Here is a 26,026-nt window from a genome sequence, read left to right as displayed (position 1 = left end):
GTGTAAACTCACATGCCATAGTGGAAAAGATAGACATCTTGATAAGAATGAAATCTAGTAGAAAAATAGGCGTTTTTTTTTATGTTGTTATGTTAGATGTGTTATAGGCAAGTCTCACAAAAGATACTAAACAGATGATTAGTGCATAAAACATATGAAAAGATGTGTTACCACAGCAGTGATCATAAAGATGCAACTTGACAAAAGGTACCAATTTTTGGTCTTCAGGTTGTTAATAATTGTAAAAGAGGGATATTATTCCAATCTGGCCATTGTGCTGGTAGCAATGTGAATTGTAACTTTTTTGGAAAAATAATCTGGCAGTATAGCAACTATTAACAGCATCTTCTTTGACTAAGCAATCATATGTTTAGGAGTTTATCTTGGAGAAGTAAAAACAAAATCTTACAGGAATATGAAAAAGGTACACTGCAGCATTGCTTATAACAGCATTTACAAAGAGAGAGTGAAAAAGCAAATGAAATGTTCATCAATAGACTAGAATTTGGCAAAATGATGGTAATACCTTCGTGAAGTTTCACTCTTCCTTAAAATGACCTTCAGTTATAGTCTAGCTTCCTAAAATATTTAAGGCAAATACTAGTACCACCTATGCAAAAGGCAGTTTAGGAATTTGGAGCAAAGCATGCTAGGAGAAGGGCAGTGAAGGGAGGGCAAAAATGATGTGTTGAGCTTTAGAACAAAGTGTTTGTGGACAGAGAAAGGCTTACCGTGGTGACTAGGGAACCACCCAGAAACTTCTGTAGAACATGAAGCCATTCTTTGGGGAAAACCCAGAAATTATATGAACAATGAGAGCTATCTGTATATTAAAGGAAATCTGTGTATTAAAGGAAATGTGATTTTATCTGGCCAGTCACATCATGTTCAGGTTTGGGGTTTTCTGGGTTATACGTGATACGACTGAATGTATATACTGATCTACCTGTGTTTCAATGAGCTAGAGCCTTAGAGGAGCTCTTGGAGTGCTGGGTGTAAGAGGAACCTAATGAGTAAGTTCTGAACTTCATTAGTAAAGTATTAGGAACAGATTTACATTTTAGAAATATCACTTGGCAGTTACTGGGAAATGGATCTAAGAAGGAAACAGACAACTCATGCAATAGTAGGATTGCCCTGAGGTGGGTACAAGAGCAATATGGGAAAAGATAGAAAGTGAGGGAAGACAGATTTGAGAAGAGAGGGAACACCTAACAAAAGGGCAGACTTGGAGCTGTATCTATGTCTCTTGCTCAGTGCCAGGGCAGAAGATGGCACCATTCATAAACCCTGGGGATTCGATAAATGCTAATCTCAGAAAACCATCTTATCCAAAGAGGTTAACTTTTTGTAGACACTTGTGATATGTCAGCTGCATGACTCAATGCATAACAGTGGAAATAGAACCTTCAATATTAAATTACAGCAAATGAGCTTTCTCCCTAAAGGGCATAGATGTGTTACTTTTAGCAGGATATGACGTTAGAATAAAGGACTTTAGTGATTATATTTCATTTGATTTCCCCAACTGTAATTGGTTTCTTTCTTTTCTCCTTCACTCAGCACATAGATTTCAGTAATTTTTTTCCAAGAAAGACGAAATCTAAGAAAATACATCTACATCTAACCTTTCTCCTTTAAGGCTTCTGAAAATCAGATCTTTTAATGCCACACTTAAAACATCTAAACCATGGTAACAATCTTACAGAATATGACTGTGCCTAGTCTTTCAACCAACTTCTTAAGAATTTGATGTGAAAAGGAAGGCATAAAAAATGGTAAACATGGAGACAGGAAGATGCTTTTTCTCTCCATGTGCTCTATCACAATTATAATTTGAGTTTGTGAGCCCATATTGACTGTAATCCTAGGATATATGCATTGAATTCTGCAAAATGTAGCAAGCAGAAAGCACATGCACAGAAACACAAAAAGACCATAAAACTCTGCCTTTTTGTTTTTACACTATCAAGCCAATCCCTTGTTCTGCCTTTATCAAGATGCAACACTAAAAACCCCTGGAGGCAACGCTGCCTAAGAAAGATCATGACCTAGCAGAGGTCAGCATTTAGAGGTGAAAGGAGTTTCTTTTGCTCACCACCATGCCATACTTTAAACTGAGACTCTCACAATGAGCCTGTAAAGATTTTAAGGATTTAAAGTTTAAGGATTTTGTAGCTCATGCTTTTGTTCTTATACTTCTAACATAGGCATCATGCTGACTAGAGAGCATGCTATAGCAATTTGCTTGATTTAGTTTCAGAGTGCTTATTGGGCCCAAGTGATTACTTAGTTTGGTTAAATGCACATAAAAAATACAAAAATGTGTGTGCTGTATTGTAAATTAGTTATCTTCTGAAACACTTCAGTTAATAATAGCAAGTACCAAAGAGTTAATTTAAAACAATAACAATTATAGTGACATTCATTGCATACTCATGATGTGACCTTCAATTTTTTTTTCAATTCTCACACCAGCCCAACACAAAAAAACAAATTCAAGTTAATTCGAATGCAATGCAACATGTTAAGTGGCTGAACTAGAATAAAAGCAGACCTTGCACTCGGTTTTATAATATAGCAAAAGCACTAATGAGCAGATGTTCCAGAAGAGCCCAAGTTAGGAAGTATACAGAAGGAAGCAATCCAAAGCTCACTATTATCACTCTGATTTTAAAATCAGTTGATAATGCTGATGACAGCTAACCTTTATGGCACACTTCTCTGGTGGATCAGATAGTAAAGAATCTGTTTGCAATGCAGGAGACCCACGATCGATCCCTGAGTCAGGAAGATCCCCTGGAGGAGGGAATGGCAACCAACTCCAGTATCCTTGCCTGGAGAATCCAGGGACAGAGGAGCCTGGCAGACTACAGTCCACTGGGTCTCAAAGAGTTGGACATGACTGAGAGACTAACATATATTATATATACTACGTTTCAGGCACTATTTAAAATGCTTAAAATCTATGAACTCCTTTGATTCTCAAGATGATTTTATGATTTAAGTACTACTAATAACCCATTTAACAGAAGAGGAAATTGAAAGACTGTGAGGTTAAGGAATAAACTCAAGATCACAAAGTAAATGGTTTAGCTGGCACTGGTTGATGTAAGAAAAGCCAATCATGAAAAGAATGCTGTTAAACTGCATGTGTGTGCCAAATCGCTTCAGTCATGTCTGACTCTTTGCGACGGACTGTAGCCCCACAGGTTCCTCTGTCCAGGGGATTCTTCAGGCAATACTGAAGTGAGTTGCCATGTCCTCCTACAGGGGACCTTCCCGACCCAGGGATCTTCAATCTCCTGCATTGGCAAGTGGGTTCTTCACCACTAGCACCGCCTGAGAAGTCCAGCTGTTAAACTAGGGGCCCACAATCTCATGGCATATTAGAATCAAGGAGGGAGCTTTAAAAACTAGGGTGATGGGTTCGGTCTTTGACCAATTAAAGTCAGGGTGTCTGGTGAGACTTAGGGCTCACAACTTTGGGAAAGTTCCCCAGGAGATTCTAATACAGCTAGGGACAAGACTCACTGTACAGAACAAAGTCAAGACTACTATTTCTATTCTTGGAAAATTAGCCTTTGGGCTCAAGGTCAATGGCAGGAGGAAGATTAAAAACTCAGTAGTAAATAAGAGAACTATTACTTCTGTTGTGATACAAGATATTTTAGCATTAATTGTAAACCAAATCATTACAGATGACCTAAAACAGAATCCCAGAGTGAATGTAGAATCCTGGGCTTATTTAATGAATATCAAAGCTGACTTTCTTATTGGTTTTAATCAGATAGTAAATTTGCCCTATTGTTTCCAGAAACAGTCTAGGAAAACTATATTAGGAAAGGCCTTGCAGAGTTTTTTCAACTGATTTTTCAAATGATTAATTTCTAAACCACCTATTAAGGCATAAGAAATATCCCTCTCAGTTCAAGTGAACACACACCACTATCTTCCTACTGTTTTATGAATAGGGTTTCAAACAACAAATGAAGTCCCAATGAGAATTCTAGGATGCAAAATTGTTTGTAGCATGATAGAAACTATCTATGAAGCACCTTTAGAAAAATAAAGCAATCTATGCTTTCTCTGGGGCAAATTTGAGAAAGAGGTAAAGCAAATAAAGGATAAAACTTGGTAACATTACCTGTTTAGAGAAGTGAAGACAAATGCTGACTCCACCAAGACCTTTTCTCAAAGCCATAGTTTTATACATATATGTGCACTTCTTGGTTTTCCACCCTTGTTCTACTTTTCCTCAACTGAAGGAACTCACAGAAGAACTAATAGCACGTGTAAATTGGGGAATGGGCTCAAATTTGAGTGCTCTCTTCCAATGATAAAGTGTTGATCCCACAACCCCATTAAAATCAGAACATCACCACCAAATTCCAACACAGAAGGTACAGTCAGCACTCTGGCCCTTGCTTCCTGATCCAAGAGAATCACTACCAGGCTAGACACAGTGACAGCAGGAAGAGTCGGGGTCGGGGGTGGCTTGAGGGGAATCTCCCTGGAAAGCACACATACTAGCTTAGTCAATTTGTACCTTCTGTCTTTAAAATTTAACCACAATCAGGTTTCTTAAAATGTAGGCAGCTTTCTTTTAGAGACTATACCCTTTCGTTCATTCTTACAGCTGACATAAAACCCTAAATTTCCCAGGGCTGTGGCTGTCATATTAGGTCTTTGGCACACTTGCCCTCTCCACATAAGTGCCACACCTTTCTTTTTTTTTTTTTTTTTTTGGTCATTTCCCTCTTCACTGATGTTTTTGTCCTATTCTGACTTCAAATTTCAAAATAGGTCACTCATAGACAACAGCACTGGGAAATAAACCACAAGATCTAGTCCTATTTTATTTCTACATAAAATTGACTAATGGGGAGGAAAAATTTTGGGTTATTATTATGTTTTTTTCACATACTCTTATTTTTAGCATTGACATATTTGTCACTAGTTTTTTAAACTAATTTATTTATTGTAATTGGAGGCCAATTACAATATTGTGGTGGCTTTTGCCATGCATTGACATGAATCAGCCATGGGTGTACCTGTGTCCCCATCCTGAGTCCCCCTCCCACCTCCCTCCCCATCCCATCCCTCTGGGTTGTCCCAGTGCACCGCCTTTGAGTGCCCTGTTTCATGCATTGAACTTGGACTGGAGATCTATTTCACGTACAGTCATATACATGTTTCAATGCCACTCTCTCAAATCATCCCACCCTCACCTTCTCCCACAGAGTCCAAAAGTCTGTTCTTTACATCTGTGTCGCTTTTGCTGTCTCGCATAAAGGGTTGTCATTACCATCTTTCTAAATTCCATATAAATGCGTTAGTATACTGTATTGGTGTTTCTCTTTCTGACTTACTTCACTCTGTATAACAGATTCCAGTTTCGTCCACCTCACTAGAACTGATTCAAATGAATTCAATAGCTGAGTAATATTCTATTGTGTATATGTACCACATTTCTTATCCATTGGTCTGCCAATGAATATCTAGGTTGCTTCCATGTCCTAGCTATTGTAAACAGTGCTGCAATGAACACTAGGGTACATGTGTCTCTTTCAATTCTGGTTTCCTTGGTGTGTCATTAGTTTTTTAAAAAAGGAAATCTTATATAGGGTAAGTTATCTGTGGAGAGGAATAAATGCCTTTTAGGGGCTAATTTTTTGAAAATATTTGGCCAGTTTTCAATAAAGTCTGAATGGATTTGTAAAATCAGTTTGTACCTTATTATTTATTTTGTGTTTTGTAGAGGAAACCGAGGTCTCTAAAGCAGTCATACCATTGGGTCAAACAAAGAAGTTTAAGAATTAATATTGCTTTTCTAGGTAATGATAAATATACCTTATTTGGATCATATACTGTACAGTAGCTGGTCCTAAAGTTTATAGCTACTCATTCTAATAGATTTGTTGTAACTTGTACCACAGGCTGAGTTTCAGAAACTGAATATATGAACACTTATTAAGAGACCCAACAATCTGAGTGATTTTGAATTTCATGAGAGTATGAATTCATTTAAAATTTGAGAGAGCACCCAGTTCATTAGAATCACTGTCTCCTGAGAATCAGGTGAAGAGACCCAAGAGACCCAGGGTGTGTGCAGGTCAGGAGCAGCAAGAAACTATTTCAAGATTCTCCATTCAGTGAGAGTTAAAAGATCAACATTACTCTTGAAAACCTGTTTCAAAAACTCACTCACATGGCTCGTGATGCTTCAGTAAACTACAGTACAGCCTCTCAATGTGTTCTTGGCAGCCAGTCTCCTTGTATTTGATTTTATTTCCAACATTGTAAAAGATCATCGTGTTTTGTGCTGAGCAGCCCATGTTGTGGTTGGCTTGCATTTAGAGGCTGAGTTTTATTGGGGGAGGGACATGTTTAACACAACATGTTTCAAACACGAGAACTACACTCGGTGCTGCAAGATGTCCATACAAGAAAGGACAGGAAGCCAACACAGACTGAGGGGACAGAAGCTTCCTGGGAATCCCTTCACAATATTGACCGAGCACCTACTGTCTTCCAGGCACCACTGTATGTGCCGGGGAGAGCAAACACAGAAAACAAAGGCCTTGCCATCACAGAGCTCATGTTCTGGAGAGTGGATGCAGTTAATGCGAAGATGTTAAGAAAATACATAGGCTGTATATGTTGATAAAACCAAAGATAAAAAGTACAACAGGACAGGATAAAAGAGGTAGGTACTGGTACAGTGGTGTTTCCCCTGGGGCAGAATGGGAAATCTTACTGACACAAGTTGCTATTAACGTTTGAACAGGGAGTTTAGAAAGTGTCAGAGCTAACCATGCTGCTATCTGGAGGAAAAGCATGGCAGCCAGAGGAAAGAATATGATTATAAATGCCTGGAGGAAGGAGCATGCTTGAATCTGAGCAGGGTAACACTGATCTGTTCACTGTTTATGTAACCTGGCAAGTGGAATTGATTTCTTTATTTATGAATTATTCTATGTGAAAAATATATAGACAAATTCCTGCAATGTAAATAATTTAGCACTGGCTGTGGACCAAGAAGTATTTTAAGTGCTCTGTACATACTGTTTAATTCCCGTAACAAACCCTCTGAGGTAGTTATTATTACCTCCATTTATAGAGTGAGCAAATGAAGCTTAGGGATGTAAGCAACATATCCAAGGTCTCAGAGTGAGAGGAGGTGAAGCCCTGTTGTACACCCAATCCATCTGATTACAGAGCCTATACTGCTAAGGTATGTTGCCTGCCAGGGCCTGTGAAAACGGCATGATTCCACTGGGAGAACACTGGGTAGAGACTGCTCTTCCCAAACCAGTGAAGTCATTGAAGAAGGCTATTTATAGCAGCACCCACAAAATAGACAAAATCTATGTACTACACATGTCTGTGCACAATGCAGAAAGCAAAACCCAGTTTGTGAAATATCATGTTGGAAGTATGATGTTGAAAGTATGAAAAAAGTATCTTTTTTCATTGATGCCATATGAGTGGAATATAGCTTTTCCCTAAACATTAAAAATGTTTTGCTGCCATTAAGGCACATAAAATATGATTCATGACTAAGTGATAAATGTTTTTAGACCAAGAGGGTTGTGATGCATATAGATTCCTGAAAACATGCTAAAATAAGAACTTGATTTTTAAACACATTAAAATATATCTGAAGAGGTTTCACTATATCAAGGACCACTTAGCACTATATACTGTAATTTTATGAAAGCAGTTCAAAATAGACATTCAAAACCTGTAGTAAAGAATTGCCCTTTAACTTTCAAACTTTACTGATGGTGTATATCATGCTTTGTCATCATTACTGACTTTGCCAGGAATTCTAACTTATTCTGAGGCTACTGGCAGCACATATCTGGCAGAACTTTGGTTATTGCCAGAGTCGGACATGACTGCAGCGACTTAGCATGCATGCATTGGAGAAGGAAATGGCAACCCACTCCAGCATTCTTGCCTGGAGAATCCCAGGGATGGAGGAGTCTGGTGGGCTGCCATCTGTGGGGTCGCACAGAGTCGGACAGGACTGAAGTGACTTACCAGCAGCATGTTCTAGTACACTTTAAGTAGCACATACATATTTGAGGAGGTGATAAATTTCCATTAAGAAAGAGTTAAAAATTCAAGTTTTAAAAAGAATTGAGTCATATAAAATCTACATCCTATAGTTCCTTTCAAATAAACATCTTCACCATATCCAGAAACTTCAGGTTAGACATATGAGACATACTAGGACTGAATAAATTAAGGACTATACGATCAATTCTAAATTACTCAATAAAATCTTCTTGCTGTAATACTCATTAATGACACTTCATTAAACAGATTAAAAATATCCAATCAATTTAGTATACTTCCATGTAGCTTTTTTTTTTCCTTTCTAGGAATTTTTAAAAGGAGAATGTTAATATTAATTTATTTATATGTAGAATTTTAGCTTCTTGTGTATTGAAACATTCAGTTTAGTCGCTCAGTTGTGTCCAACTCTTTGTGTCCCCATGGACTGCAGCACATCAGGCTTCCCTCTCCATCACCAACTCCCAGAGCTTGCTCAAACTCATGGCATCGAACTTGATGGACGTTGAGTTTGAGCAAGCTCTGAGAGTTGGTGATGGAGAGGAAAGCCTTGTGCTGCAGTCTATGGGGTTGTACTGGAAATCAAAATAACCTTAATGTGTGAACATGCATATTATATATTTCAAATACATCTTCTGACCATAATAAATATATTAGGAATAAAATAAGATCTGATATGATACATCCATATCATTCTATCACAACTTGCATTTAAAGAACACAAATCAACTGCTAAACTTTACAAAGAAACCACCAGGTAAGTAAGAGTCTACTGTCCAAAGTATCTGGCCTTTCAAATCCTAAACCAACATTTCACAACATGATTTTGCTTGCATCATCTTATTAAAGAAAAGGAAATAAATTATTTCTATGAGAAAATGAGGAGCATATTTACTGTGGTTGTATAAGTCAGTCCAAGACAACCAATACATCTCAAACAATATGAAAATAGTAATCTGTTTGCTATGTTTCTTAAAGTCCCTAAATAGTTCTTGAAGACAACATAGTGAGTTCATGCATTTTTAGGCATTGTACAAGCTGTGGAAAATGCAAACTTTCAAAACTCATAAATTATATAAACCACTCATAAAAAAAGCTAAGAAACAATTAAATCCTAAGCCTGCATCAGCTACAGCTCTGATACAGCAGGAATCACAACATTCTTGTTTCTCATTATATCCTTGGTACTTATATCAGAACCTGACATATAACAGGCACTCTGCTTGGCTGGATTTGTATTCTGACTCTACCACTAGCTGTGAGATCCCGAAAAAATTACCCTGACTCTGTCTCTCCATCTGTAAATAAACATGGGGTAGATTTGAACTTTTAATGTTTAACTAGTATAGATGTTATTAGGCTGAGACTTCCTAATTAAAAAAAAAATTTGTCTGATCTCAACATTATCATGTTTTTTCTTCTATAAGTTATGGAGATATTGTTTGCCAATAATTCATAACACAAGCAGAAATATAGATATATAATAGCTGCTTACCAACTTTTAAGTCACTCAATATTATCACTTCCATTTAGGTGAGTGCTCTCTTTTATTTACCTCATTAAGTGTGCGAGAAAAAGTTTCCTCCAAACATGGAGACACAGTTTATACAAATGCAAATGTAAACAATGGGTTTAAAGCAATCATATGGTACTCCAGTGCTTATGGCATAAACTATCATCTGCTCACCACATCATCTGCTCACTCTTAAGTTTCTCATAAGAAGAAAATGTCTGGAAGTTACTGTGTCAATCAGCATACCGGAAAATAAAATGATAATGATATATTACTCAATGAAAGGAAAAATGAGCATATGTGCATGTATCCAGTAAAGATTTCCAAGACTAATCAAAGTACATAATCTTCTCTGGGCAGCAAAATAATTCCCTCTTCAAGACTTGTGGAATCTAGTGCTCTCAGCATGAGCCTAAGAAAACTTTAGCAAAAAGAAGATATTAAAGTAAAGAAAACTAAATAAACATAAGTGAAAAATTACAAATGCTACATAGAAATCTCTTTCTAGACAAGTAAATTCATAAGCAAGCACAGCTGCCCATGTATTTGAGATTTGTTAAGAACAGCAACCTATAGAAATGCATGTTTAAAGTCCTTTGTTCTTTCATTATTTTCATATTGACATTTTTTCAAATCTGGTTTTTCACAATTTCTGGTATCATTTTAATAATGCATCTAATCATGGATATCAGTGCATATTAAAGATATATTTATTACAGTAGCATTAATTTGCTGACTGTCATTAGTCAGTCACAAAGCTGTGTCTGACTATTTGCAGTCCCTTTGGCTACAGCATGCCAGATTTCCCTGTCCTTCACTATCTCCTGGACTTTGCTCAAATTCATGTCCATTAAGTCAGTGATGCTATCTAACCATCTCATCCTCTGCCTCCCCCTTCTCCTTTTGCCTTCAAAGTTCCCCAGCATCAGTCTTTTCCAATGAGTCAGCTCTTTGCATCAGGTGGCCAAAGTATTGGAGCTGCAGCATCAGTCCTTCCAATGAATATTCAGGAGTGATTTCCTTTAGGATTGCCTGGTTTGATCTCCTTGCTGTCCAAAGGACTCTGAACAATCTTCTCCAGCACTATAATTTGAAAGCATCAGTTCTTCGGTGCTCAGCCTTCATCATGGCCCAACTCTCACGTCTGCACATGACTACTGGAAAGATCATAGCTTTGACTATACGAACCTGTGTCAGCAAAGTGATGTCTCTGCTTTTTAACACACTCTCTAGGTTTGTCATAGCTTTTCTTCCAAGAAGCAAGTGTCTTTTAATTTCATAGCTGCAGTCAGTCACCATCAGCACTGATTTTGCAGCCCAAAAAAATAAAATCTGTCACTGCTTCCTCCTTTTCCCCTTCTATTTGCCATAAAGTGATGGAATCTGATGCCATGATCTAAGTCTTCTGGATTCTGAGTTTTAAGCCAGCTTTTTCACTCTCCTCTCTCACCCTCATCAAGAGGCTCTTTAGTTCTCTTCATTTTCTGCCATTAGGTTTGCTGATAGGTATGTAAACTAGCATACTTGTGATTATAAATAAAAGTTCAGTCAGTTGAAAGAGATGAAAGCCATGATTATAAAAGTTTAACAGGGACATCCTGGGTGATCCAGTGGGTAAGAATCCTTCTGTCAATGCAGAGGACACAGGTTCGATCACTGGTCCTGAAGATCTCACGAGCTGCAGAGCAACTAAGTCCATGCAACACAACTGCTGAGTCTGAGTGACCGAGAGCCTGTGTCCTGCAAAGCAGAGAAACCACTGCAACGAGAAGCCTGCACACCACAGAGAAGGGCAGCCCCAGTTTGTTGCAACCAAAGAAAGCCCGTGTGCGACAACGAAGACCTGAAGTAGCCCCACACCCAAAAAGTTAACAGATAGTATTATTCTTTGGGAAAAGATAGCTGAACTTTACAAAGAAAAGAGAAAACCACCATCACTTTCTCTAATGGTAGTGGAAAATGCAGTATCTATTTAAGAAAAAAAATCTGTCTTGCAGGAAAACTAAATATATGTTGAGGATTTTTATCCATTCATTTTAGTAGCTTTTATTGGGATTCCTATATAAACAACCAATGAATATTACAAGTAGAACCAAGAAATAAACCAGTACAAATACAGATTCTTTGGGGAATATCCAGCTGTCTTTTATATGATTATACAGGTAAGTAGTTAAGGATAGAATAACTTAGATTGGAGAATAAGGGAAAAAAAAGTGTTTGAAAGCGGTAGCAGTAATGTTCTACATCTAGCAATTCTTGAGCTTGCTGAGATCTATCATATCACACTTTCAAAAACACATTTGATTATTTCTGCATGTAATTTAAGCAATTATTTTCTTTATTTATAAACTGTTGGACGTATTATGTATCTGTATATATACATATGTATAAATATATAAATTATTTGGTAAATCATCCTAACAAATCTTTTCAAAATTACTACTCTCTTGAAATTTTAGCATTCCTAAGCTGAAGAAATTACTTTTAAAATACAACAAATTCAGTGAACTGAGCATTTCAAACTCTTGTCACAAGATCTTTAATGGCACGACATTTGCCCTCTTTAAGTTGCCATTTAGTTTTTGAGAGGGCAACGTGTCATAATACGCTGCAGTGTGTCTCAGAGCTGCCTTCCTGGGAATTATTTTGCTAGAGATCTCATTTAATGCAGTGACACAACAACAACAGAGATGAAAACCACATAGAAATAATGAGAATAAGTCAAATATAAAAGCCCTATGAAGTTTAGTCCTCTATAGTTTTACTTTTTTGCTGTTATCGCAACACAGATTCTGGACAACTGATAAAACTCTGAATACCATACCAGAGTGGCCATTTGTTGGCACTTGGTATATGAGAAAGTCACAGTTGATTATAAGGAAAGGACTGAAACAATTTGTAGCATACACATTTTTTTTTCCCTTCTCTTAAAGATGTCATTCTTTCCAGCTCTCTTGTAGGGTCTGTTAGCAAAATCCTGAAGCAAATTCTTCTCAAGTTGATAAAGGAAACTCTTGATTTCGACCTTATCTAGTGACAAGAATTTTAACATTATAACAACTCAGCCTGGGAAAAATAATGTCATTCAGGATGACACAGATTCTCCTTGACCAAAGGAGACACCCCTCTGAATCCTCTTTTGAGGAGGTTTCATCTCTAGGCCTTCTCTTAGGCCTGCCTAGCCCAGTTGTAAAGAATTCTGCTAAGTTAATTGAGACTCTCCCCATCCTCACTATCTGATCATACTGGCTTGTCTTCAACGAGAATTCTGCTAAGTCGGTTTACCAAGCAGCCTCTTACCCTTGAGGTCTCAGTGACTTGCCATCCACTGAACACCCCTTGCTGCTTCTGCTGTCATTGCTCTCCTCTCCTTCCATAGTCATGACACTTATCTCAGTAGTCCTGAATAAAGTCTTCCTTACTATCTTCAAAAGCACAGAAAAATTTATTTTCTTTAGCAAAGACCAGGACTTTCAAGAAGAAATTAATCCATCAGTCTATTTATTTCTCAGGATCTGCCCAACTTTTGTCTTTAGGGTAAAGTATAATACTATTTTATCTGTAGATGCAAGAGTTCAGACTGATAACAAGAAGTTAGGAGTAGTTTGAAAATAAGGAAACAAACAAAAAAAAAGAAGTGGAATGTTGCAGTAAAATCAGAAGACAGATGGGATAAGAACTATATATAAACATGGCTTTTTGTTAACGTTTCAGGGTATCTTTAGAAAAACATGGCCCCATAAGACCAATAGAGGATCAGAAACATAAAGGTCTGAAAGGTTAATAAAAATGAGAGAGAAATTTTATATAGAGTGGAATACTACTCAGCCATAAAAAGAAAGAAATAATGCCATTTTCCTCAACATGGATGGAAATAGCAGTTATCATACTAAGTGAAGTAAGTCAGAGAGAGATAAAAGTATCATATGATATCACTTATATGTGGAATCTAAAACATGACACAAATGAATTTACCTACAAGCAGAAACAGACTCACAGATGCACAGAACAGGCCTGTGGTCGCCAAGGCAGAGAGTGGGTGGGGGAGGGGTGGACGGGGCGTTTGGGATTAACAGATGCAAACTATTGACTGTATATAGAACAGATAAATAACAAGGCCCTCCTGGGAACTATATTCAACATCCTGTGATAAACTGTAACAGAAAAGAATATAAAAAAGAATGCATATAGTATACATGTGTGTATATACATATATATACACATATATGTGTGTACATATATATATATATATAGAAGTGAATCACTTTTCTGTACAGCAGAAATTAATACAACATAGTAAATCAACTATACTTCAATAAAATAAATTTAAAAAAAAAAGACATGGGGAAGACCAGCTGTGGAAATAACCAAAGGGAATTATGAAGAACGTAGGAAGTAGGGGTGGGAGGTCACATCCTTCTGATGGCAGCAGCTACTGGTCCACCCTAGTTGATATTTCCAGGAAGGAACATGGGCCAGTGTGGTTACCTTAGCCGAGTTAAAAGCAAAGCAAAACCTGAATCTAGTTTTTCTGGAGGAGAAGAGACTAAATGTAATTTTAGTGTGTGGTCCCACAATTGAAACACTTACAGCTATATATCCATGCAAAGGATACCCCCACAAAGAAATGCGAGTAAAAATAAACATGCTTGGAATCAGAGAACATAATTAAGTGGAATTCCCCAACAGTTTTGATGTTCTTTAACCTCAATATACTCAAGCTGATTTTCTTTAGACCCAATCGCCACATAAGTTTCTGCCCATGCCTCACATCCCCTCAGCCTTTTCTGGTTGTGAATCTTAAACACACACACACCACGTACACACATTTTCAAAAAAGTGTTCAAAAAATGACTGCATGTGGATTGTGATGAATAACAATACCCCAAGGATGAAAAAACTTTAAATGCAGCTTAGTTCAGCCCAAATACCTGACCCCACTCTAGGCGCAACTTGCCCACACCAACAGCTAGTAAACATGTGGATTGTACTCAGCATGCTTGTCTTCCAACCATGAAGAATTATACAAGATGATAAACAAAAGCAGTAACCACATCAGAAAATCATTTTTTTTCTGGTTTATCTAACATTTTGAGACAGAAGGATAACAAAAAGTAACAGCAATGCAAGCGGAAAGAAATGAAAGCACCAAAAACTCAACTTTAACTTGTTAGAAGAAAAGCAACATCCAAATAATTTGGAAAGATCTACAGTAGAAAGAGGTTTGAAGACAGATAGGAATGCGATGGAACTAAAACTGATCCTGGCATCACTGAAGCTCTCAGGGTAGTGGGCATGTATCTTGCTAAAATTAGACATGAAGAATTAGAAATTTGATTTTTCTGGCTCTTTGCATAAATGTACATAACATCAATCAGATTACGCCTATTTATGAACTGAGGTAGAATTTAGATCTGTTGATTTAAGTGGGTATGTGTGAATAACCGACTGTTTTTGTTTCAATGATATCTCTGGGCCCTTTTAAGGAAACCATGTAAAATGTAGGGGGAAAACTATGGCAATTTCTCTCGTGACGGAAACGCATTTATTCTGGGTTTGTCAACTTCCTTCATTTTAAAAATCTTTTTACTTTCAAAATTTTTTTGGCCACGCTGAGCAGCATGTGGGATCTTAGTTCCCCAACCAGGGATGGAAACCAAGCTGTCTGCATTGGAAGTACAGTCTTAACCCCTGGACCATCGGAGAAGTCCATTAACTCACTCCATTTCTGACTATAAAATATATAGATGTATTTGTAACTGAAATGACTAGTGAGAGTGGGAAATACATTTGCAAGATTAAAACACATTTTACTCATAAAGTCAAACTGCTGATTCTGGGATCCATATATTATTAATGCCTAAAAGTCAAGAGACACATGGTATGTGATTTTCCCACATCACAGAACCTTGTGAAAAGTTTTGGAAAAGGCCATATGGTTTTTCCTCTATTTACAAGCAGAAATGTGGTTTAACTGCTTCCCAGACACATTATTATTAACTCTGTCATTTTTTTCCCCAAGGAGACAGCAATCTCAGTAATTTTCCCCCACTAAAATCCCCTATATGGTCAATTCTGAATCTGTCCTTCTGTCCTGCTTAACTTAATTTCACGGTCTCTTGTTCTAATTAGGGTTGAGGAATATCTTTCCACCAGAAAACAACTATAACTCAGAATATCTTCTGCCTCTTCTACCAGACAGTAATTCTTCCATGAGAGTTCATTTTTAACCTTTCTTCCCCAGATTCTAGTCTCCATGGTTATTTCTATTGCTTGGCTATCTCTCCCTTCCCTATCCCACTACCATATTTACCATTAAAGGGTAGTCCAAACTGAAAGTAATAGATTGCAGAATCTATGTACTAGCTCAAAACACAACTCCACTCTCTTACAGTAAGCTCATTTCTTTGAATCTCATTTCTCATTTGATCTTTTGACATATAATCATTGCTAAAGAGCCCAAATGGATAACATCACCTTTGATTTTATAGTAACACTCAAATAATTTATGCTGTCAGTGCCCAGGAAAGGTATAATGGATACACGTAATTTTCTATTGGACAGCCCAATCCTTGGAACACATTCCCCTTTAAATCATACAAATCAATGCACACTGGAAAACATTTATAAAATATTACACATATTGGAAATATAAAGGATGAATACAACAATTATTGTAAAAGTCAGAGAACTGAATCAAAGCTAGAAGTAATCTACCAGTGATTTCAGAACTTTACTTAGAATTATCACAAAATGACAAAGGGCTTAATGTCAGTGTCTCTGCCAGCTTTTTTTTTTTCATCATGTATAGATAGTATAAGTCTATATCAAATGTTATCTACTGCATGGCCCAGCATATCTAGATACCCACAGACTTCTGACTTCATATCCTGTCCTTTTCGCCACAGGATCAGCAGAGAGTTAAAACAATACAACAGTAGTAAGTTACTACCTAAGCTCCCTTTATTTCTAATGTTTCCCCCCTTGTATCTTTATAATATACTTTTTCTTCTTCAGTCTCTGGGGAGGAAATAATCCTTTAAGATCTTCAATACTTTCTTTGTCTCCCCTCTACTTGGACACATTTAAAATCTCAAATTTAAACACATTCACACATACATATTCCCTTGAACATGTATTTTTAACATTTAATAAGCACACACTTAATATTTCTTTGGTATTGCCTCTTCATTTACCTCCACATTTATTTACAGATTAAATGCTCTGCTCCCAAGTCTCCATTTTCTTAACATCAAAAACTTCTGCTCATGTCACTGAACTCATGAAGGTAACCATCTTTTCCCCTGAAGTCAAAGGACTCTCTCATCCTTGTTTTTCTTTATTGTTTAGCAGTAGTGGAGATTGTTCACCAAAGTTGATACCTATGGTGATATAATTCTCTTCCTCAATGACCTTTTCCTCTTTGGTACTATCTTGTTTCTGCAAATGACTCCCCATCTCTATGCCTAATGGTGGTCTTCCCGCCAAACTCTTGATCAGAACATCCCATAGAAAATCAGAACATCCCACCTCTCACTTAAAATCAGCTTGGTCCAAAATTAACACTTCCTTCTTGAAATAAACAACTCTTCTGTCCTACTTCTGTTTTTTTGTTTTGTTTTGTTTTTTTAATCCAAGTTACCGAAGTTCAAAAATTTGGAACACTTGTTGAGTCAGTTTTCCTACTAATATCCTATTAAATAATATACTTGCTTTCTCTGAATGTTCTTTTCCATTCCACAGTGTTTCTGTACTTTAGGATCTATTATGTCTGTGCCTATACTATTTAAAGGACCTTTTATTTGGTTTTCTCAAAGCTGTATCTGTCATCTCTACTTTCCCAATGCACTCACATTCCTCATCACATCATATAAATGTGATCATTTTCATTATGTCATCCTACTTAACACAATTCTGGAATATAAACTCCTCATTCTCAGTAAGGTATTCAGTGCCTTTCACTTGGTTTTATATTATTTTTCAGTTCTATCTTCTCCTACTCTTGTTCTCTGCCCTTCCACCACTGGCAATATTAACCATAGCTGCTTACTGTTCCTTTGGCAAAGCTTATGCTTTCTGAGGCTATGTCCTTGTTAATACATATGCTTCTACCTGCCAGATTTCTCCCTTTTCTGTTCATCCTGTTAAAAACTTCACCTATGCATGTCCAGTCATTTCAAGATTCTCTAAGTTTGTCAACTCTGACTCAATGTCTTCTAGGATCAGTTCAACTGAAAGTAATTTTTTTCTTCTGTACATTTTTCCAGAACCTAGCTTCCACAACTCACTATGTAGCGTCATTGACTGCCCTGAACTGTAAGGATTTGAATCCAAGCATTCTCTCCCTCACTCTCCGCCCACATTAGATAGGACATTTCTCAAGGTCAGGGTTAACTTCTCACAACTTGGAAATTCTACTTCACTTGGTATAGGGTTTTATACAATGTTGGAACTTAATTTAAAAGTTAATTTGAATGAATTCAGACCAAAAGCAACTACATGCATAAAAATACAAAATATATAGAAATATAATTCCTCATCATTAGAAATTACTCTCTTCAACTCTGTAATTGACTAAAAGCCAAACAGAACTGGGTGACTTTGTACTACGCAAATTTCCCATTATTCACATTTTAAAGAAAATTTTAAAGCCCATAAATTAATGCAGAATTTGGCTTACTTCCCACAGGAGGAACAAAACAGTTTCATTTTAATGTTCCCTCCGGTCCTTAAGAGTCAGCAGTTTTTGACGTGCGTAAGTGGGAGAGAAGACAGAAAAGCATTGTCTTTTTAAAGTACTCTCTACAGAAAGATCAATTTTATCTATAAAAATGGAAAACTGAAAGTGGAAAAACCTAAAATGGCAATGTTGGTAGTTTTCCCACCACGAAAACATGTTTTCATATAATGAGAAGTTTCATTTTAGAGCAATCACTCCCCAAAAAATAAAAATTAGGTATCATTTTTGTAATAGACGTATTTTTTTAGTCTAAATGTGCACTTCAGCAAATGCCGATGTATTAAATATCCCTGATGAAGACATAATATCAGAATCTAACATTTACAATTATAGGTACCTGCTAATTTAGACTTCCCTCATTATTTTAGCATTTGGGTCACTGGAATTCTTCGAATATTATTAATCCTGAAAGTCAATCAATAATTTTAAAGCAAGTTGTATAGAAAAATAAGTCTTTTGTAGAAGAGAAAACATAAAATAATTCCGCATGGAACATCATGAAGAAATGGAATAGAAATTTTACTAAAAGGAAATCCACCCCACAGATAGTGAACAATCTTCTTATAACAAGTGTGTAGTACATGAGGGTTAAAACTAAAAATGTTACTTTGCATAGTCATGATATGATACAAACACTGTTGGAAAATCCACAGAGTTTCCCACATACAGCTACAGATTGTTGTAGTTGAAACTAAACAGAAAAAAATCCTTTATGAAAAATAAGAGTAAGATTAGATTACCATGTAGACAAGAAAAATAGAAGAGACAGTGAAAGCACTTAAATAGGAAATAAGAGTTGAGGTCTGTTTACCAAGTTCTCATATAAACAGGTAACTGAAATTTATTAAGTACAGAAATAACAAAGAATGTTTCTATGACAAAAGGAATAAACAGCTATGAGCAAGATAGATGTCAGATGGATGTTTTAATTTAGATCACATGCTAAATGTTAATAATTCGAGGCATGGGGCAGTTGTTTACATCGGTCACTTCATTTCAGAATAGAAACCTATATTATTGTCAAGGTCTGTATTTTATCAGTCTTGTCTCAGTGGCATGTTACTCGATTATGTACAGGAAACCAAACACAAATTGTAAAATAGATTAGAGAAAGATCACATATGTTGATCCATAAACTGTAACATCATTTGCTATTGCTACATATAAACCTCATATCCTATCCAAGTCTATAAACTACTTAATTTATTGTTACCAGATAAGGGAAATATCATTTGAATAAATGCATTTTTTTCAAAAGCAATTTGCAGCATGTGTATGAAGAAACGTTTTGGGATTTTATAAATGTGACTTTGAGTTAAACATTGATTTTATGATTTGGCCAGTCATTTAAAACAAATAATCTCATAAGTCAGGTTTAAATCATGTGGTGCCCCATTGTCTTTTTCATTTCTGAGGTATGGTCAGAGAGTTCAGATACAGCCCTTTACTCACTAATCCAGTACAATGTGCTGAAAACGGCCAGTTGACCAACCACTTAACAAAAATAAAAGTGACAGTCAAGGGACTGCTACTGGATGAATAAAGGTTGAACTTACCATCATTTAGTGTGCATATTAAGACTATTATATCATTCTATCATTGATCCTATCAATCAATTATATTAATCAAAGAAAAGAAGGAAGATCAGAGGGAGGAAGGGAGGAAGTCAAACAAAAAATTCCTGATTCCTGTCTTCAGTGCAATTACAGTAATAAGTTTAAGGTTTTAAGTCCAATCCTTTTCTTAGAAATGTTACACAAAGATGCTCAACTTGGACATATACAAAACTGTGCCTCCTGCATATGTATGTCCCCTTGCAACTCCTAATTCCCTTTTCCTGCTCTGTTTTTCCTCAAAGCACTTACTGCATCAGACATATTATATACTTAATCTGCTTCTGCTCTGTCTCCTCACCTTTAGACTATAAACTCCTAAGAAGCACAGACTCTTCTCAGTTTTGTTCACTGCTGTGTATCTAGTGCTTAGAATAGTGTCTGGCACTTAACAGGTGCTCTCTAAATATTTAATAAATAAATGAGATCATTTTTTTGTTTTTTTTTTTCTAGACTTCTGGTGCATTTTCTAAGACAAAATTGCATTTTTTTCCCATTAAGCTTTGTTCTTATACACGCAGCAGTCTGGCTTACAATGTGATTCCACTTACTAGCTGTGATACTGGGTGAGTTATTCATTTCTCTGAATTTCAGCAGAACAAGGATCACAGAAGTATCTGTGGGTTGTTGTGAGAGATGAATGAGAGAATTCACATGATGTACTTAACATAATGCTTGACACATAACAACTGTTTAATAAATTTTGGTGATACTTGTTCTTACAACTATTAAATTATTTTCTTCTGTTCCAAACAGCTTAACTGATTCTTAAATCATCTTATAATTAATGACACTGGGGACATTTAGATTCAAGAGCTAAGGTTACATGCAGCTGAGTCTCCTGAAAAAAAGCTACTTCCTTTGTGTGTTGCTTTCAGGAAGCATTAATCCTCCTCTTGTTCCATACTGTATTTCAATTAATTGATTATATTCAGTCTTCTCTGCTACATTGTGTGGTCTTTTAGAGTATAAAATCTCTGTATTCTATCACAAAGCAGGCACTCTATAGATGTTTGTCCAATGGATGAGTTACTGTAAAGAAATGGGACTGATTCCATTATTTGTAGTCACATTAATCACATCACACGTGCACTACCATTAATGCTTGAAAATTACATTTCTCAATAGATGGTGGAGATCTAGAGAGCAGAGTGGAGGTTTTAGTGTTGGAGAGTGATGCAGAGCAGTGTGGATGAGAATAAAAGAAATGGCATTCAGCGTTGTACTGTGAATAAAAAAGTGCTCAGAAGATCGATACAAAACCAGTTCTTATACTCTCATAAATGGTTACTCTATTTCAATAGTAATGATCTAATTTCCATCCATCTTACTTTACGGAAGTGTGACTACTCAGGGAAAAATTCTTATAAAAAATACTTGATAAAGTTGAAAAGAACAGTTATTAGAAATGAGGACTCTGGAATAGGGACATGGCACATCAAGGCTGTATATTTTCACTCTGCTTCTTTAACTTATATGCAGAGTGCATCATGAGAAACGCTGGGCTGGAAGAAGCACAAGCTGGAATCAAGATTGCTGGGAAAAATATTAATAACCTCAGATATGCAGATGACACCACCTTTATGGCAGAAAGCGAAGAAGAACTCAAAAGCCTCTTGATGAAAGTGAAAGAGGAGAGTGAAAAAGTTGGCTTAAAACTCAACATTCAGAAAACTAAGATCATGGTATCTGGTCCCATCACTTCATAACCAACAGATGGGGAAACAGTGCAAACAGTGGCTGACTTTATTTTTTGGGGCTCTAAAATCACTGCAGATGGTGACTGCAGCCATGAAATTAAAAGATGCTTGCTCCTTGGAAGAAAAGCTATGACCAACCTAGACAGCACATTAAAAAGCAAAGATATTACTTTGCCAACAAAGGTCTGTCTAATCAAAGTTATGGTTTTTCCAGTAGTCATGTATGGAAGTGAGAGTTGGACTATAAAGAAAGCTGAGCACTGAAGAATTGATGCTTTTGAACTGTGGTGTTGGAGAAGACTCTTGAGAGTCCCTTGGACTGCAAGGAAATCCAACCAGTCCATCCTAAAGAAAATTAGTCCTGAATATTCATTGGAAGGACTGATGTTGAAGCTGAAACTCCAATTCTTTGGTCACCTGATGCGAAGAGCTGACTCAATGGAAAAGACCCTGATGCTGGGAAAGATTGAAGGTGGGAAGAGAAGGGGATGACAGAGGATGAGATGATTGGATGGCATCACTGACTCAATGGACATGATTTGAGTAAACTCTGGGAGTTGGTGATGGACAGGGAGGCCTGGTGTGCTGTAGACCATGGAGTCACAAAGAGTCAGACATGATTGAGCAAGTGAACTGAACTGAACACAGCTTGAGGTTTGACCACATGCAAGAATCAGTGAGACGTTAGGAAATCCAGAGGTATGCAACATCACAGCAAAAATACTTTCAAAAAACTTATGTTAATAATCACCCAAATGCAGAATATTTAATAGTGCTAAAACCTGTATTCAAATGATAAAAATATACAGTGCTTTACACAGGGTAGTAAACAGCAAAATGTGTACCTCTGGGAACAGAAAGAGGCTTCAGACTGGCAGGCTTTATGGTTGAATCAGCCATTTAGCATGTATTCAAAATAAGAGATCAGAGAGGAAAAACCCCAGTATCACAAGGCTTCTATGTCTATAATTCTCACATGCTGTGAATCTATCTCTTTGAGTAATGCTTCTCATTATGAAGGTACTTACATTAGGCCGCAGTCTGGCTGCCAGATCATAATACTTCTCAGCTGCTTCATTGAGGCTAGCCTGTCTGTTAAAGAGAAAAACATCAAACTATATTAGTCATTTCAAAATTTCAGACTGATGAACAGAATCATTATGAAGCAAAATAATATTAACTTTTTAAAAATCACAAAGTTAAAGTGCAAGTCACTCAGTCGTGTCCAACTCTTTGTGACCCCATGGACTTTACAGTCCATGGAATTCTCCAGGTCAGAATACTGGAATGGGTAGCTTTTCCCCTCTCCAGGGGATTTTCCCAACCCAAGGATTGAACCCAGGTGTCCCGCATTGCAGGCAGATTCTTTACCAGCTGAGCCACAAGCCATGTCCATCAAATAATAAGCTGACTAAGCAGAAAAAGATAATTAAAAATTGAATGCTGCAATGTACTTATGGAGCTTCCAGGGTGGTTCAGCAATAAAAGAATCTGCCTGCAATACAGGAGATGCAAGTTCAATCTCTGGATTGGGACGATCCCTTGAGAAGTGGAAACCCACTCCAGTATTCTTTCCTGGGAAATCCCAAGGACAGAAGAGCCTGGAGGGCTACAGTCCTTGGGGTCACAGAAAGAGTTAGACATGACTCAGTGACTAAACAACAAATAATGTACTTTGTCATGATCTTTTAGGCATTGTAAATAATATCTCAGTATCTCAGCCTAATCCTATTCAGCAGATATTACTGTAAATTTACACATTAGAAATTAGAAATGTCATTTTTCTTTTCCAAGACAAGATAATATGTTACTCGGTTGAGATTCTCCTGCTTTAATACGATGTCCCAGAAAAACCCTTACTTTTAAAAATAAGTTGTCAAGATTACTATCTAGCTATTTTTGTTTTATGAAAATCATAAATGTTTCCAGTTTTTTTTTTTTTAAATCTGTATCTATCTATAAAGTTACTTTATTTTCAATTCAGGAGAAGAAACTTTCAATGTCTGTAGTCTACCAAGAAAAAAAAAGTCAGCTTCTCCCTCTCTTTGCTCTCTGGCCACAAGGGTAGGCATGTGATGGAGACTCAGCTAAAGGGGCATTCTTGCTTAGGACCTCGATTCCTGAGCAAATGGCTGTAAGATGAAGAAACAGTTAGAATTGCTCACAATGGTGGAGGCAACAGGGCTATGTCCTTTCAGACTCTTCCTGTAAAGAATTGTTATTGGATGTCCTACTTCTTTACAGGAAGAGCCTGGGGCTACCTTACTTCCTGCTGATTCAGGCTTCCAGCCTGTCTTGAATTTTGCAGTTCCCACAGCCTTCAAAGAGCACCAGTCAGTTTTTCTTAATTACCATAAATACCGTGACTGTCACAGTTGACTGACACAAATAAGATGTACACTAAGCTTTATAGATAAGTTTGTGCGTTGTCTATTCTTGCAATTCACAGCAAACTGGTTAATAGAAGAAATCAAATGTCTTGAGTTTCCAGGAAGTCCAGTCAATAAGCCATCAAAACATGGTATATTTGGGACTTCCCTGGCAGTCCACTGTTTAAGACTCCACACTTCGAAGCAGGGTGCATAGGTTCAATCCCTGGTACAGGGAACTAAGAGATCACATCCCACATGGTGCAGTCAAATAAATAAATAAAATATTAAAAACAAACAAACAGAAAACAATACATTTTATGATCATGCCATGCTGCTTTCAGAAAACCTTCCAGAATAGTAGATAATGAGAGTTAGAAGCTCTTGCAGTTCGCACAGTAGTCTGGTGAACACATTTGTGGGGCAGAAAAGAAACGCTATAGAAAAAAGACAAATTCAGCTTTAGATATATGTACAGCACAGTTATAACATGAACAACAGTAGTTAATGCCTTGAGATTCTGCAATTAAATGGAGTGTTCTCTTGAAACTGTGACATGAAGAAGCTTTTGAGATAAGAAGATTGCAAAGAGACCAGGAATAAAGAGAAGAAACAAAAATTAGCCTTTTCAACTAGAAAGCTACTACTCTCTTTAAAAGAGAAGCCAAACTGGGCATGCCTATAAAATTGAATTTGCACTTTGGTCAGGCCACATAAAAACTATAAAGGCATATACCAAGCAACCATAAAAATTATAGGAATAAGTGAAGACAACATTTCTCCAGAGAGCAGGACATATTTTTCTAATTTTTAAAGGAAAAATAATTAGAAACATTGCTATTTTTAACGGGGTTATGAGAAAGTAAAAACCCTTGACTTCAGACTCTACTGGACTCACATGTTACAACGTGCTGCTGCAATTTATATTCTCATAAACACTGAAGCTCAATTTCAACATGTCAAGAAAAGTGTTTTAGTCTGGTATGAAACTGTAAAAACTCTCTCACTAGGATACTTAATGAAGGTTCCCTCAATCAAATTATAAGATCACTTTGGTTCAGATTCATTTGGAAATTTGAACCAGAATTCATTAGGTCATGCCCTGGAAAGGCTTTCTCCAGAGCAAAATAAAAGGCATGGAGGTAGGAAATTAGAGTAACTTAATACTACAAAGAAGTAGGTCACTTTGAAGCAAGATAAACCAGTGTATGTCAAATATAGAAAGTATGGCTATCATTAATATTCATCTTATGGACATTCAAAGTCATGAGGGAGGTAAGGATCAAAAGTGGAACTAAGGAATTCACTGGGTAAAATGCCTTTAAAATAATAATCGATGCAACTGAAAAAAGGTTTCTCCCCCTAAAAGGGTTATCAGTCTATCAAGCCTTCCCTGTCTTCAGTCTTTTGAATTCTCAAAGGAAAAATCTAGTTTAGATGACTTAGTCTATTAATCCAGAAGTAGAATTAATGATATTGCATTTAATAAAAAATATAAATAGTGGAGTTTACTATATTTGCTATATAATTGTGAAAATTAATGTTGACTCAGACTTTGCTTCTAATATTAAATGGTTTTTACTGACTAGCTATCAGGCATTTATGGCAACAAATGTAAAACTGTGGGGAAAACAGTGTATCAGCTCTATCTACTCAATCTTCATGTGTATGCTTGTTATACTCTCTACAAAGAAAACTAATGAGGAGCTGTCCAGGGTCTACTTTAAGGCATAAACTATACTGCATACTCCCCTCTGAAAGAAGCATCCGGGGAGTATTTAATAAATCTTAATTGCTAAAATGATTGAATCATTAATCAACATTTGAAAACTGAGGAAATTAGCAATATTCAGCTAATTGCTTAGGGGATTCTAGTAAATATTGTCTAGAAACTTAACCACTGGTGTTAAAGACTGATTACAGGACTCAGGTTCCCAGGATTACTGGGATCAAACTATTTAAAGAAGCAGATAAAATATATTTTTCCTGTACACCCATATTTTTTC

At 36.6% G+C, this 26,026-nt stretch overlaps 1 protein-coding gene across 2 annotated transcripts in view; it reads right to left on the bottom strand.

The window, feature by feature from the left end:
- Nucleotides 1-26,026, bottom strand: part of TMTC2 (transmembrane O-mannosyltransferase targeting cadherins 2) — a 394,188-nt gene that overhangs the window by 28,634 nt on the left and 339,528 nt on the right. For both annotated transcript variants that reach the window (XM_065934163.1, XR_010663044.1), the window contains one exon: nt 22,680-22,743. In XM_065934163.1, coding sequence (XP_065790235.1) covers nt 22,680-22,743 — 64 coding nt within the window. Of the gene's footprint in view, nt 1-22,679; nt 22,744-26,026 lie in introns of those variants that run through there.

This window comes from Muntiacus reevesi, chromosome 4 (assembly GCF_963930625.1).
Source record: "Muntiacus reevesi chromosome 4, mMunRee1.1, whole genome shotgun sequence".
Lineage (NCBI taxonomy): Eukaryota > Metazoa > Chordata > Mammalia > Artiodactyla > Cervidae > Muntiacus > Muntiacus reevesi.
The sequence above is the reverse complement of the archived record's forward strand: the minus strand, read 5'-3'. Positions and strand labels throughout refer to the sequence as shown.